General features: G+C 45.1%; 1 protein-coding gene across 1 annotated transcript in view; it reads right to left on the bottom strand.

Annotated features, from left to right (window-relative positions):
- EXOC4 (exocyst complex component 4) overlaps positions 1 to 15,867 on the bottom strand; it is a 395,535-nt gene that overhangs the window by 130,117 nt on the left and 249,551 nt on the right. The window contains exon 13 of the mRNA XM_066592136.1: positions 8,262 to 8,417. Coding sequence (XP_066448233.1) covers positions 8,262 to 8,417 — 156 coding nt within the window. The remainder of the gene's footprint in view (positions 1 to 8,261; positions 8,418 to 15,867) is intronic.

The raw sequence follows: 15,867 nt of genomic DNA, 5'->3' as shown, positions 1-15,867 counted from the left end.
TCATTGCCGAAGAGGAAAGGGGTTCGAGAATGATGCTATACCACAGGGCGCTGGTGGACAAACTGATGGTAAACTTCCCGACAGCGCTAGTGGCAGAAGGCGCTGTTCCGAGGGCCAGGTAGCAGGGGAGGCGCAGAGATCAGGCAGCATGTACAGCGCAGGCAGGGGAACATTCTCCAAGGCCTTTGCCAGCTTTATGGCTCCCCAGCAAGACTGTGTCACCGCTCCCCAGTCAAGGCTGAGTCGGCGGGAGCACTGTAAAAGGATGGTGAGGGAGTACGTAGCCGATCGCACGACCGTCCTCCGTGACGCCTCTGCCCCCTACAACTACTGGGTGTCGAAGCTGGACACGTGGCCTGAACTCGCGCTGTATGCCCTGGAGGTGCTTGCTTGTCCTGCGGCTAGCGTCTTGTCAGAGAGTGTGTTTAGTGTGGCTGGGGGAATCATCACGGATAAGCGTACCCACCTGTCAACCGACAGTGCCAACAGGCTTACACTCATCAAGATGAACAAAGCCTGGATTTCCCCAGACTTCTCTTCTCCACCAGCGGACAGCAGCGATACGTAAGCAATACGTAGGCTGCACCCGCGGATGGAAGCTACGTTCTCTCTCACCATCCAAAACGGGGACATTTCTGCTTCATCAATCTGTGTCTAATATTCCTCCTCCTCCTCCTGAAACCTCACGTAATCACGCCGAACGGGCAATTTTTCTTAGGGCCACAAGGCTCACTCATATAATTTTTCTAAACAATTTTTATATGTTTCAATGCTCTTAAAAGCGTTGAAACTTTAACTTGAACCAATTTTTCGTTAAACTGGGCTGCCTCCAGGCCTAGTTACCACTTAAGCCACATTAACCAAAGCGATTAATGGGTTTCACCTGCCCTCTTGGTTGGCCATGGCCAATTTTTTGGATGTACATTAGTACTGTTGATACAGCAATTTTTGTGGGCCCTCGCCTACAGTGTAATCAAATGAATTTTTAGCCCACCTGCATTACAGCTGACGTTACATCCGCTGTATTGGGCAATGCAATGGGATATTTTTGTGTATCGCCGGTGGGTTCCAGGGAGCCACCCATGCTGTAGGTGCACACGGAGTTTAACCTACATCTGTCCACTTGTAAAGAGCCCCAGTCTGACTGGGGCATGCAGTGTGGGCCGAAGCCCACCTGCATTAAGCACGACATTACTACCTCAGCTGTGTTGGGCAATGCAATGGGATATTTCTATGTACCGCCGGTGGCTTCCTGGCACCCACCCATGCTGTGGGTCCACAGGGAATTATAAATGCATCTGTGTCCACTTGTAAAGAACCCCAGTCTGACTGGGGCATGCAGTGTGGGCCGAAGCCCACCTGCATTAAGCACGACATTACTACCTCAGCTGTGTTGGGCACTGCAATGGGATATTTTTATGTACCGCCGGTGGGTTCCAGGAAGCCACCCATGCTGTCGGTCGACAGGGACTTCACAATAGGGAGTTGTACCTGCCTGTGTCTATGAATTAAAAAGCCCGGTCTGACTGGGGCATGCAGAGACACCTTGACAGAATGAATAGTGTGTGACACATAGGTTCCCCATTGCTATGCCCACGTGTGCAGCTCCTGATGGCGGTGGCACAGGATTCTATTTCTCATTGCTTCTGTACAGCATTGTGGGCTATCGCCCCGCCCCTTTTAAAGAGGGTCGCTGCCTAGCCGTGCAAACCTCTGCAGTGTGTGCCTGCGGTTCCTCCTCATGGCAGACGCACTTCTAAATAGACATGAGGGTGGTGAGGCATTAGGGCAGCTGAAGGCTGCGCAGGGACACTTTGGTGTGCGCTGTGGGGGGGAGGGGGGGGCGGTTGGGCAGCATGTAACACAGGAGAAGTGGCAGTGGAGTGTCATGCAGGCAGTGATTGTGCTTTGTTGGAGGTAGTGTGGTGCTTAGCTAAGGTATGCCATGCTAATGAGGGCTTTTCAGAAGTAAAAGTTTTTGGGAGATGCAGCCCAACATGTAGCCCCTCGCCTGCCCTATCCGTTGCTGTGTCGTTCCCATCACTTTCTTGAATTGCCCAGATTTTCACACAAGGAAACCTTAGCGAGCATCGGCGAAATACAAAAATGCTCGGGTCGCCCATTGACTTCAATGGGGTTCGTTACTCGAAACGAACCCTCGAGCATCGCGAAAAGTTCGTCCCGAATAACGAGCACCCGAGCATTTTGGTGCTCGCTCATCTCTAATTAGCAGTGGTCCTGAGGGGGACACAGTAGGACCAAAAAAAAATATAAAAAAGTATATCTTGGGGTTAAAACAACAGTTTAAAATATCAATTAAATTTTGTTTGGGGCTTTTTAATATAAACTTGATTTGTAGAAAAAACCCTTTATCAGAATACAGGCACGAAAAAAATCACTATGATCCGAGAGAGCAGAGATGCCTAGCTTCAGCCCTCCATTTCAAAAATCTGTTCTGTTGTAAAGGGAACAAAATAAATAATACATTGTATAAAATGAAATTATTAAACCCTTCCCCATGTGACGTACATGTATGTCACAGAAGTGTGGGTCGGGTATGAAGCGGGCTCGGGAGTCGACACCTGCCGCAAAAGGCCAGTATCGGAGGTAGTTCTGATCGCGGCTGGCTGAATATATGTGCAGTCAATCCTGACCATGGCATGTAAGCGGTCAGCTGGAGGAGGACATGTCCACCCCCCTCCGACATACAATCGGCCTCCATGATGCAATCGCGAGGGGTAGAGGATTGTCATAATAGCCCTGAGCCTAGTGAAAGCTCCCAAGATTGTCAGGCATTTAACCATATCAAGCCCTGCTCTAAAAATGTAAAATGTAAGTGAACTGAGTTTTTAAAAAATTAAAATATCAAAAATTAAAAAAGCTATTTTCTCATTTTTTCCAAAAAACAATAACAATAAACAGAATTGGTATCACTGTGTCCAAATAAAACCTCAACTATCTACGTATTGCATTATTTATCTCACATGGTGAACGCTGTAAAAACTGAAAAAATGCTTTTGTGTAATGCATAAACTTTTTGGTCAACATAGTCTCCCAATAAAAATTACATACAAAGTGATGAAAAAGCTGTGTACACCCAAAAATGATAGCAGTAAAAACTACAGCTCGTCCCGCCAAAAAAACAAGCCCTCTCACACGCATATTTAGGATGTCAGCCGCAGCTCAGCAGCGCTGCTGATTAGAGCCACCTGATTGGCTCTTCGGCACCACGTTACTACACAGCGTGCACTACACACTACAGTTAAGCAGCCGAGCACTACACAGTACACTTAAGCAGCATGGGGTTAGGGTTTAGGGTTAGGTTTAGGGTCTAGGTAAACCTAACCCTAAACCTAACCCTGTGCTGCTTAAGTGTAGTGTGTAGTGCACGGCTGCTTAACTGTAGTGTGTAGTGCACGGCTGCTGAAGGCAATCCGCGTGCACGCTGTGTAGTCACGTGGTACTGAAGAGCGGCTCTAATCAGCAGCGCTGCTGAACTGCGGCTGAAATCCTAAATATGCCTCTCACACCCCATTGATGGAAAAAGATGGGGCTCAGAATAGGGCAACAAAAAGCTTTTATTTAAATAGATTTTTTTAAAGTAGTAAAACAAACAAACAAAAACTATAAACAGACTATTATCCTAATGCTACTGGTTCATGGAATGAAGGCAACATGTCATTTTTATCTCACCATGAACACTACAAAAGCCAAACTCCCAGAAAAAATTGCGTATTTTGATTTGGTTCCCATATCACCCCACTTTAATTTTTTTCTTTTAAACTTACAAGTTTTGTTGTTTTTTGCAAATTCAGAATAAGTGCATATATAAAAAAGGAAAAACTTTCACTGCTGAACATAACAGAAAAGAATACAAGTTGGTTAAATGGGTCTTAAGTAGTGATGAGCGAGTATACTCGCTAAGGGCAATTGCTCGAGCGAGCATTGCCCTTAGCGAGTACCTGCCCGCTCAAGACAAAAGTTTCGGGTGCCGGCGGCAGGCAGGGAGCTGCGGGGGAGAGCGGGGAGGAACGGAGGGGAGATCTCTCTCTCCCTCTCTCCCCCCCGCTCCCCCATGCTGACTGCCGCAACTCACCACTCCCCCGCGCCGTCACCCGAACGTTTTGTCTCGAGCGGGGAGATACTCGCTAAGGGCAATGCTCGCTCGAGCAATTGCCCTTAGCGAGTATACTCGCTCATCTCTAGTCTTAAGGTGACCCAACAACAGTGGAACACACAAAAAATACATAAAATACTAAAACAAAATAAAGTCGCCAAATTGGCAACCAACGTACAGGTATAAAAAAAAACAGATTTGAACAGCCTTACAGCCAGCCAGAATAGGAAGAAGAGGAGACAAAAATAAAAAAAAAAGAAAGCAGAGAGATAAGAAAAAAGTGATGTGCAGAAGCGAAAGGGTGAGAAGCAAAGCGTAGGCCTGCGCCAAAAGGCCACTATAGTTTACTTCACAGCTATGAAATCAAATGAAGTGACGGTGTGACAGTGACGAGGCTCCGAGGGAATTTTTTTGTGCAGCAAGGCCTGCCATGGATGCTTGGCCAAACTGCAACCCGTGAGAGTAAGAATAAGGAAGTACACTCCTATCCAAAGTCTGCTCAACTTGGGGCAGAGCCACCAAATGTGATACATGTGACCAGATACCTCGCATCCACAAAAGCAACTAGGAGAGTAACCTTGGACTCTTTTAGCTATGCAAGCTGGAGTAAAGTACCATCTCATGAAAGCTTTAAAATTAGTTTTTAACATCAAGGTATTCAGCATTCCCGTAAAGCAGGAGGCCCAAATCTGAGGTCATTCAGCCTCTGTCAACACCTTGCCAATGTCGGCCTCCCATTTACATACAAAGAGGAGACATGGTGCTTGGGTGAGGCGAGAATATAGAGGAGAGATAATCCTAGCGGAGTGCGGGTCCCGGAGGCAGCGCAACTTCAGCAGAAGTTTCATGGCCTCGGCTTTCGCAGCAGATGTCAACTGGATTTGCCCTGAAATAACAGGAGAGGTCGGGTCTGTAAAGCGCTGTTTTGCAAAACAAAGTTTGGCTCTTTCTAAAGACATAACCATATGGACGGCATCCAAGTAGGTGAACTGAAGCTCGAAGGGGAAACCTATTTGATGTTCTTTGCTTAAATCACCTCTAAGTAGGGCATGAGGGATCTACATTTTGCAACTGTGATCAGGGCCAAATCAGGAAATAATTGGTACAGGTGGACCTGAAAGACCAGGTTGGTGGCCTTGCAAGCTGGAGACAGAAGTTTATCTTTAGTGCGATAATAATTAAATTTTATAACTAGGTCTAAAGGGGGACCCATCAGGGTTATGTCGTGTCAGCGTGAATAGAGTCCATCTCGAGCAGCTCAAGACTGCAAGTCAGTTATAGATTTAGAGAGCCTTCTAATACATACGTTTCTTCTGCTTGTGTAGATTTTCAAAGTCTTCCAGCTTATTGTTCAGGGCACGAATTTCATCCTGCGGGAGCTGCAAGTCCTTGTTCTGAAATTCCACTGTAGAGGTAATGGAGTCTTTCCGATCTTCTAGAACAGTGTTACTCAACTCCAGTCCTCACGGACCCCCAACAGGTCATGTTTTCAGGATATCCTATAGTAAGAACACCCGTGGCAATGTCTGAGGCACTGACAATAATTACATAACCTGTGCAATACTTAAGAAATCCTAAAAACATGACCTGTTGGGGTCTCTGAGGACTGGAGTTGAGAAACACTGTTCTAGAACAACCGTTTGGTTGCCCAGTTCTTTTATTCCCTTCTTTAAGTCCTTGCAAGACATTTAAGATAGCTCAGAATGCAGGATGTTCTTAAACTGCAAAAGCAAAGTGGCAGGGTCAAAAATGGCAGATGGATCTCCTGGAATGACTTCCTGGATAACATCCTGCTCTGGATCCGGGGAGCACAGGGCTAAAGAGTGGGCAGATCAATCGGATGAAAAAGGACTAGAAGCCATTTTGTAAGCCAACTTCAAGGCAGGGATACACGAACCAGGGACTTTCTGATGTGATTGGCAAGGCATTCCCAGAAACCTGTAGGCATGTCAAGCTATCACAATTGTCCGGTAGAGTGTAGCAGTCACCTAGTTGTCAGAAACAATGACTGATATTCACAGTGCCAACAAAAATATTAGAATGGAACCATTATCAGAGACAGTTCCGCTGTGTTAAACATGGAGCAAAAATATGAGCAAGGGCAGACCTATAGTAAGAAAGTCCTCAAAAATTAGGGTAGACTCTGGTATTGAAATCTAAATGCTACACTGAGAAAAGCCACTAAGTGGCAACACAGACCTATTCAGTGGAGAGTTAGCAGGAGGCAGTATACGCATGTGCTGTGGGTATAGAAAATAATGTGCTTAAAACTGAAGGTTGAGGTAAAGTCCAGAGATAGTAATTTATGCTGCACAGAAAGGGTCTTTATGGGCTGCAAAAATTGGAGACAGTACTCAGATAGCACAACAAGGAAAACAAATAATAAGCTCTCCCCTGGGAAAGCCGGAAAAATTGAGGAGCTGATGAAAGGTGCACAGAAGATGTGGTAGAGGGAGATAAAAGATTTGCTGGGATGGCACACAATAAATGGCTCAGTATGATGGTGGTGAACAGACTGTACACTTGATACAAAATGAAAGTACTTACAGTCACCAGTCTAAATGCTCCACTGGCTTTCTCTTGTTGTGACAGTGGAGCTGCCGGCAGACAGACAACAGTCCTACCGATCAGCTCTTGTCAACAAGGTGGCTGAGGAGGTAATGAACAGCTGCTACACACTACCTGGAAGGACACCTCAGCAGGCATAATATTGTCTGCTGTCACGGTCCAAAGCCTTAAGCTGGCAGATAGGGCCAGCTGAGCAAGGTCTGCCGATCCCGTTGGCGAGCTCCCTGCAGGCAGCACCATGAGATGGAGAATATCAATGGAAACCCAGCACGGAGAAGCCCAGGAGGTCGCAGTGTTCCATCAGGATCCACTGACCATAAAAGACCTCTGGCTGGCTGTCCTTTTGGCCAGAAAGATGCAGTAGTATGGATTTGCCTTGATTGCAAGTGGGCACCCAGTCATAGCAGTCACTCCTCAGGAGTTCTAGTAGCAGGTGGGGGAGAACAGATAGTACCGGTAACATAGTGGCCCTGAGAGAGGAGAAGGCAGGCTGGGGTCCGATGCCAGTGCAGGCCGCAGGATGTGTTTCACTGGAGTTGCCAGTCGATTAGCACAAAAATACCCTCAAATCCTTCCCCTAGGCTTAGGGAGGTCAGTACTGGCGTGTGAGGAACAAAAGCTGTAGGAGGCAGGTAATTTGGATAAAAAATGGATAAAGCTGTAGCTCTTTTGATGCATTTAGCACAACCACTAGAGATGAGCGAGCGTACTCGGAAAAGCACTACTCGCTCGAGTAATTTGCTTTATCCGAGTATCGCTGTGCTCAGGTCTGAAGATTCGGGTGCCGGCACGGAGCGGGGAGCTGCAGGGGAGAGCGGGGAGGAACGGAGGTAAGATCTTTCTCTCCCTCTCTCGCGCCCGCTCTCCCCTGCTCCCCGCCTCGACTCACCTGTCAGCCGCAGCGGCACCCGAATCTTCAGACCCGAGCACAGCGATACTTGGATAAAGCAAATTACTCGAGCGAGTAGTGCTTTTCCGAGTACGCTCGCTCATCTCTAACAACCATGCCACCTCCAATTAAAAATTTGTAAAAGTTTTACAATACATTATACGATGAATTGAATGGTACCATTAAAAAATGCAACTCGTAGCACTTACACAGCTATATCAATGGGGAAAAAAAGTTCTGGCTCTTGAAATGCAGGGATGAAAAAACGAAAACCTGATAATGGCTGGTAGGTAAATGGTTAATCTTTAATGGTAAGACATACTGAGGTGCAAAAACCAAAGCTCTTAAAATATGTATTTTTAAAATCAGTGTGAACAGCCAATTTATCTGTGTATATAAAATACTTTTCTGGCAAAGACGCATTGAAAAATACGGCGTTCAAGCTGAACCCCTTATTTATGAAGCCTCTGCACCACTATTTCTGACATATGTGTACATGTCAGCAAAAGTGGGCAGGAATGTAGGGTTGTGTCAAGTGCAACTATTGTCTAAATATAATGCCATGTTGGACATGGCATTGTTTTTTGTAAAACCCCAGATTCCTCTTGTTGATGAATTTGGCGCATACTGCACTTGCAAAGACAGAATTACAGAAATGTGCTGTGTAAGAATAGGATTGGAAGTTACCGTATAAAATCCTCTTCGTCTTCTCTTTTGGGTCTTAATTGCTTAGGCTGAGTCATGTTCAACCAGTTGGGAAGTGACTTTAAAAGTCGTGTAATGTCATCATCCTTGGCCCAGGAAGCACTGATCACCAATTTCTCATCAGATTGAACGATACACCTAGGAAAAAAAATGGAGCTTTAAATTACCAATGACATGTTGTGTTTTTCATAGGCAGTAAAGGTGTGACTTGTACATCATAATATGCAGCAATGAGCTGTAATAACCCTTTCCAATCCACTGTCTGATGTCTTCCTACATTCTGATTGAAGCTTGTACAGCTCTAATGTTAGAAGACATCCGACAGGATATTCTTACCATCTATTGCCAGCCACTCCGCTGTCGGAGCCTCTCTGGCACACACACACACTGGCATTAGCCAGCAGATGGCGCCGTTGTATAACAGCAAAAAGAGAAAGCCTTTTAGGAAACCCTGAATCCAAAATTGGATTGGAAAGGGTTAAGGGATTACTGAGTTTGGTTGCCATAAACCACCTTTTCAGCTTAAAGTGCACCTGTGAAATGAAGATTAAAAAAATCTACCGGAATATGCCTTTCTCCACTTATCTGACTGCTCCTACCCGCCCTCCTGCCCAAGGGTGCACAACACATTGCTGTCATATCACGTCTTTTGCGTGATTACCACACAATCTGGGCGCAATTGCCAGCTGACGCAACACTGAGTAAAGGTGGTTTGACACATGTACAGTGCGCTGATGAAGCCAAGGCAAGTATGTCTGACTTGACTGTACATGTCTGGGAGACACATGGAGAACGAGGCATTCTTCTGTAATAACTTGTATTACAAAGTTTTTAATCTTCACTTGTACTTTTGATTTATGGAAAGTCCATTATAATGCAAATTGAACAGTGAATTTAAACAGTTCTATGAAAGATATTCAAAAATCACAATTCAGATTCTTTCTAATAAAACACCAACCTTGTCAATACTTTGCCCAGACGTAGGTGCCTTTTTGAACCCAAAACACTGGTGTGATATATAAAAGCTGATGCAAAGAAAAAGTGGAGTAGTTGGTCGTAAAAACCAATTACAGTCCACCTCTAATTTCTATTAGGGTCTTTGGAAAATGAAAACTGTGACCCGATTAGTTGCCATGGATAGCTAATCATTAGCACCAGCTTTGATACAGCTTTTAATTGACTTCATTGGAACATTACTAAGCACAAGGCGATTTGGCACAGTTTTAATGGATATTGGCTTAGTAGCACTTCAGCTTCTAAATCTAAGGTTGCCATTCAAATGGGCGAGCACGTTATCGGTCTGAGAAACGCAGATTGATATCATGCTTGTAAAACTGCGATTCTGGATGTGAGCATGATGCACTTTTACTTAAAAAAAAACATTATATCTATGTATTCGCCAATTTCATGTGCTTGAAAAGATTGCAAATAGTTTGGTAAAAATCGCATGGCATGCAAGTTCGTTGTGATTTTATTTAAAAATCCCACAGCAAATAATGGGTGATTTCTTGCAAGAAATCACCCCAAAATAGAACATGCATCGGTTTTTCAATCTTGCAGCATCACCGTGACAGAAAAATCGCTCCTGCGAATAAACACAGTGACATCAAAGTGTTCTTTCCATTTGCGAGTTCCATCCATATCGCTATGGGACACAACTCGCATGTAAAACTCACCCGTGTTAATACCTAACCCACGTGTGTCGCCTAACTGCTAGTTGATTATTCTTTAGGTATTTTGGTGTAAAGGAGTTCTATAAAAGATTCTAAAACCGTATACCTGACTAAATGGTTGATTTAAAATAGATTTTGTACTTGATTCAGCTAGTCAACATGCACATAGTCTCGATCTGCAGTTGGAGATGATCTCTAAGTGGTTATGCCAACATCTAACGTTCTCCACAAGATAAGGGTTTATTTTCAGATTCATGGGGTCCAACCACTGGGACCTCTTCGGTCAAGAGAACTGGGTCTCAAAGGTCCATGCACAAATGCAGTGACATTTGATCACGCTAACCACTACTCCATTCATTTCAACTACCAAAGATGGCTGAGTGCTCAAACTTTACTACTTCTAGTAGCCCTACTGAAAGGAAATGGGCGGTGGTGAGCATGCTCGAATAGGGCTCCATTCATGCAGGGACCTTTGGGACTCCTGTTCTCAGGATCAGTGGGGGTCTCAATGGTTAGACCCCTACAGTTTAAAAAAAGTTATCCCCTATCCTGTGGATGGGAGATAACTTTAAATGTTGGCACAAGCCTTTTATATTCCTTTAGAAGCTCCTATACTGATTTCCCTTACTTCACTCTGATAGGCTCTACTCACATTTTTGGCAAGAAATCTAAAAATGCAACACACATGGAAAAAACACAGTTGTATGAATATACTACTTCACTGTTAGTGAACAACTTCCTCCATCTGCATTACTAACATCACCCGCCATTGCAGGCTGTATTTTCAAAGGCGGTGCACAGAGTTCATGAGAATTGGACCTTATCTTATTTTGTGTCCTCCTCTTAGAAGGTACACTTCTCCAGAGGATACACAACAATGCCAGGTAAAGCCAGGACAAGACAAAGCGGAGATCACAGAAGTAAAGATGACAGGATAAGTAACAATGTATACAGAGATCAGAAAGAAAACGGACAAGGAGGCAGAAGTTTAAAGGGGACCTTTCACACTTGATATCTATTTTAGTAAATTGTATTTTTCATGATACAATTCCATTGTTATTGGTCCCAGAGATGTAGGAATAAACTGTCATTTCCCTTGTCAGAGATGCAAATCCCTGCACAGTCAGACTGTCCAATCCGTACTGATTGTGTAGGGACTCACCTTGACAAGGGGACTGGTACCATCAGTTGTCAATTTATTCACATGCTTCTAGCAGGAATAACCAGTTGAACGGCACATCACAGAGATATAAGACAAGATGCTCCAGAATTATTTCATGAAGAATACAATTATATATTAAAACAGACATATCAGAAGAGCTAACAGATGATCTTTAAAATAAATGCATCATCAGAAAATGACCTATTGTATAAATCACCATTTAATGGTAAAGAGGTTGGCCGGTTGTAAACTACTGATGGAGTAATCCTCAGGATAGCTCATCAATAGAATATCTGCAGGAGACTGCTTTCAAGGACCCCCACCAATCAGCTGTCGGCTGGGCCAAAGCGAATGCACACTGAGCTCATTTCTGTAGGAAGCAGACAGCTCTATTCTCACTGCAGTGGCTAGGCTTGGTATTACAGGGAAAGTTCCCATTGATATGAATGGTCTGTAATACCAAAGATACATGAACGGCAGCAGAACTGTCTTGGTGCATAAAAACAGGTGTTTATTCCATCTTCAATAAAAGTACACACAACGTTTCAACCATCAAATGGTCCTTATCAAGCATGTAACATACTCAAACATACCCCCTTAAATAATAAAACATATGCCATTGTGGCCAATCAATTGATCATATGACACTCCACCCACACTCACAGAAATGTGTGCAGCTGTACCAAATACACACCGATTGATCCTCCTGCTGGAGATGGAAACCGCCAATCTCCAAAGTCCCTCATGTCTCCAGCGTCTGTATATACTACTGTGCATGCGTCAACATCCGCCCTGCGCATCACTACGTCATCATGCAATATATGATCTATTATCCACCTCTACTGCGCCTGCTTCATTCACTCACTCCCCTAGGGGCTCTTGCGCCTGTGTGGACGTTCATAGCAACCCGTACATCACATAGTGCAGAGGTACGACCAGCATCTTGATGCGCCACTGCGCATGCGTTACGCTCTAAACTCTACAGCGCTATGCTGTCATTCTGCCAGTTTCCCTCTCCCTTTCAATCAAATCTTTGGGGCCATTATGTTTATGTATGAATCCTTCATCACTCACATACTTTATAGTTTAAGGATTCATGGCATCTATCTTTGACCAAAACGTAAAAAGTTCTTCAAGAGAACCTCATATCGTTATTATTAATCACCACTAGGATTGTCCTATGATGTAAAATCTGTAATACCAAGCCTGGACACAGAAGTGAGAATCCTGCTGTCTGCTTCCTGCAGGAATCAGCTCAGTGCATGAACACACTGGCCAAGTGAACAGCTGATCAGCGGGGAACTTGGAAAGCAGACTTCTGCGGATCTACAACTTACCATCAGTAGGTTACAATTAGACAACCCCTGTAAAGCTGCTGTGTGTGTGAGCATCAGGAATAACACTATTTCTGTCCACTTTATGACTTGCATTCTTCATTTTCACCAGTTTTCCTCTCTGCAGGCTCCATCTCTAAGGCCGGTTCTCTGCACGCAAGACTCACAAAACTCGCGCAAAATATGAACCATTGGAGCCATACACATGAGCGATGTTTTTCCTCACTGCAATATGGCGGAGCGGTGGGTGGGGGGAAATGCTCCATCTATTTTCTCGCATTCCTTTGAATGCATCGCCCATTGGTTTCAATGGGGACTTAAATACATCGCCTAGCTCTCACATGCGGTGCGATTTGCATGCAATTGCGATGCAAGGTTTCCCATTGAAATCAACACTTCCAATCCGCTATACCGTGTGAAACTTGCAAGAGAGGATCAGAATTTCACAGAAAGGACGCAAGACAATTTTGCCTGAAAATGGCCTCGCATCCGAGGGTAAAACCCAGGCTGACAAGTGCAATATCGGGGTGAGTCTTTTGGACCGATATCTCGCTCGCCTATGTGTAGGTAGCCTAATTCGGTATTAGTGTATCTTAACGTCACCAGGAAGTCCTGGTGGAGCCAAGATTCACAGGGGGGGGGGGGGGTAACACTCCCTGTACTTGATTGGATGAACAGCAGACTGGCCTATAGGTCCTGCAAGGCCAGTAAAAGCAGCAGAAACTCGCATACAGCAGCACCTACAGCAGCAGCTGCAAAGGGCTTCCTCAGTAGGGACACAGAAGCCTGTACCCCTCTGAGAAGCGGCTGATCCCGCGCCGCTGCCCCCCAAGTGGTGCCCCCTCTCCCATGTCCAGGCGATGTCATTTTCAGCCCCATGCAGGGAGGCCTACAGGGCCGCTGGCAGACACAGTTGGAGCCGGCAGGCGCACAGTGCAGAAAAACAGGCCGGCCCGGATGAGAAGAGGCCACTGCTCCACTCCCCCACCTTTCAGATGAGCGCCGCTGCAGGGAGCCCACATGACCGTCAGGAGAGACTGTGAGAGGCGGCAGCCACACAGTCCTGAAGCACACGCCGGCCTCAGTCCCCAAGCGCCCACCATTGCACATCCCCATACCCACCCGATGTAACTTTGTAATGGGCGGCGCTGCAGGGGGCGAGAGGGCCGAAGCCACAGACACTGACTGCTGCCACACGCAGCGTCCAGGAGCACAGCAGCGATGACAGTGCAGTGCACAATGGAGGCAACGTTCTCGGGGGACTGCCAAGTGCAGCGCATGTCCTGGATGGCCAGAAGGCTACAGCTGCGGGACAGTCACACGGAGCCGGGTAAGAGGGCTGCAGCATAGCGCTCTGCCATTCCTGAAGGTTGCAGGACCTTTACCTAGTGCGCCAATCGGGAGCTAGGGGTGTGACATGGGGCTTTTTGCCTGTCAAATCCCTAGCTTCCAGTGGCGTCAAGATACACTTAGGCCTAATACACACAGACGGACTTCCGCCGTGTAAAACGCGGTGTTTCACTGCAGCTATTAGGTTCTATTGAACCTAATAGCTTAATGTACATGCTGTGGAATTCCACCGCAAAATTCCACAGCATGAAATTACCCGCAGCATGTCCTATTTGCTGCGGGTATACGCGCGGGCGGCTTCCATTGTAGTCAATGGAAGACGCCCGTCACGCTATACTTCCGTTGTAGCACAGAGGAAGTATAGCGCAAATACGCGCCCCGCCCACCACGTCTCATATCACTACTGGCGTATCATGCGCTGTACTGCGCATGTGCGCCAAAGCGTCATGCGGGACTTCAAGCAGCGGATCCCGAGGTGAGTATGGGGTCTTTGGGGGGGCGCCGTGATGGAGCCCACCACAGCCGTGTGCATAAGGCCTAATACCGCCTAATTCTCAGTCTTCCCGGAGCTGGCGGATGGAGACTAGCTGCTATAATTTCTCCCATATACTGATATTTGTACAGTGTAGGCAGTAAACAGGAACAGCAGCACTAAGCCCTCTCCTGTCCTGAACTCTAGAGAGATAGGGCTTACATAGTGTAACAAAGTATAGTTCTGCGAATGAAAAACCACAATGGATTTCCCGCTTGGCAGATACCAATAATTAAAAAAACAATAATAATGATAGGTATACATAAAGTGAACTCCAACTGCAGACTTCAAAAATGAATGAGAAGAATTGTATATACATCCATGACAGTATATAATTAATTAGAAACTTTATAGGCAAAGTATAGGTGCATCTGATGTTCATCTGCTGGCAAGATGGATCGCACCATTTATACAACATACTGCACTATAACTGCTATTCTTTGAGTAAATAGAGACAGGTTTTATTGTATTTGTAACAATACTTTAGCACTGTTACACTGTTCCAGTAAAGTATGTTCACAAACGTACATTTTACCCAAAGGTAAAGTATTTTTGAGCCACTTTGTAATTGCTGCTGTCTGCAGGCCCCAACCTATAATATAGTACCAGTAGTTGTAACTCCACAGTAGTTTCTTTAGCTGTTTATGAAAGATGACAAACAAATGTGTATAACGAACAAAGTGACAAACAAATGTATATAAAAACAGGTTCACAATAATCTAAGAGGGTAGTGGTCATTTGCCATCATTAAGTGTAAATAAAGCTAATGGCAATCATTAGTGACAGTATTTGGCCGCATAGTTTAGTGAATTCTCCAATTAGCAGTAAACAATACCAGCAATATGCAATTGTGGCTTACTATATAATCATTAACGGGTGAATGCTAGCAAGGATGATAAAGCAAAGATTCTCCTGAAAGCTACAAAAAACACTTGGAAATATACTTTTATGCCTTCTATAATAACTAAAATCCAATATAATTACACAGACCATCTGACTGAAAAAAGACGCTTGTGGAATGTAGCTTAGCCAGTATAATTGGGTTAATTGTTACTTCCAAAAGCTATTATCAGCTAATTAATTCACAGATCTCAGCAACAAAGTCAAAACCTTCTGGAACGTATTCTTTATCTTACTATTTAAGCAGAAAAAAAAGTGGTTAAACGGCAAAAGCCAGAAAAACTCAATGTCCAAATGATAAGTAAAGCTGGTCATGGTCATGATTGTTAATGATAATAAGAGACAAAGTTAGTTAGCACCTTCTAAGAGTGAAATTAAGGCCTCTATTACACAGGCGACAGCGATATCGCAGCTGTGTTTATAGGATATCGCTGTGTTTTCTTGCGGCAATATCGCGATTTTGTAGCACTCTTTTGCTGGGCTTTCTGGAGGAGCCATGAAAATAACCTCTAGCTGCATTTAGGAAAAAAACTAAAATACATTACCTAACAGGCGCTGTCCGCTCCGCCACACTCCTCCTCTCGCAGCTCCACCACACTTGGTGTGCAGTCTTCAACCGCCGCTTCCTGGTTAGGGG

The sequence above is a fragment of the Eleutherodactylus coqui genome, chromosome 2, assembly GCF_035609145.1.
Source record: "Eleutherodactylus coqui strain aEleCoq1 chromosome 2, aEleCoq1.hap1, whole genome shotgun sequence".
Taxonomy (NCBI): Eukaryota; Metazoa; Chordata; class Amphibia; order Anura; family Eleutherodactylidae; genus Eleutherodactylus; species Eleutherodactylus coqui.
The sequence above is the reverse complement of the archived record's forward strand: the minus strand, read 5'-3'. Positions and strand labels throughout refer to the sequence as shown.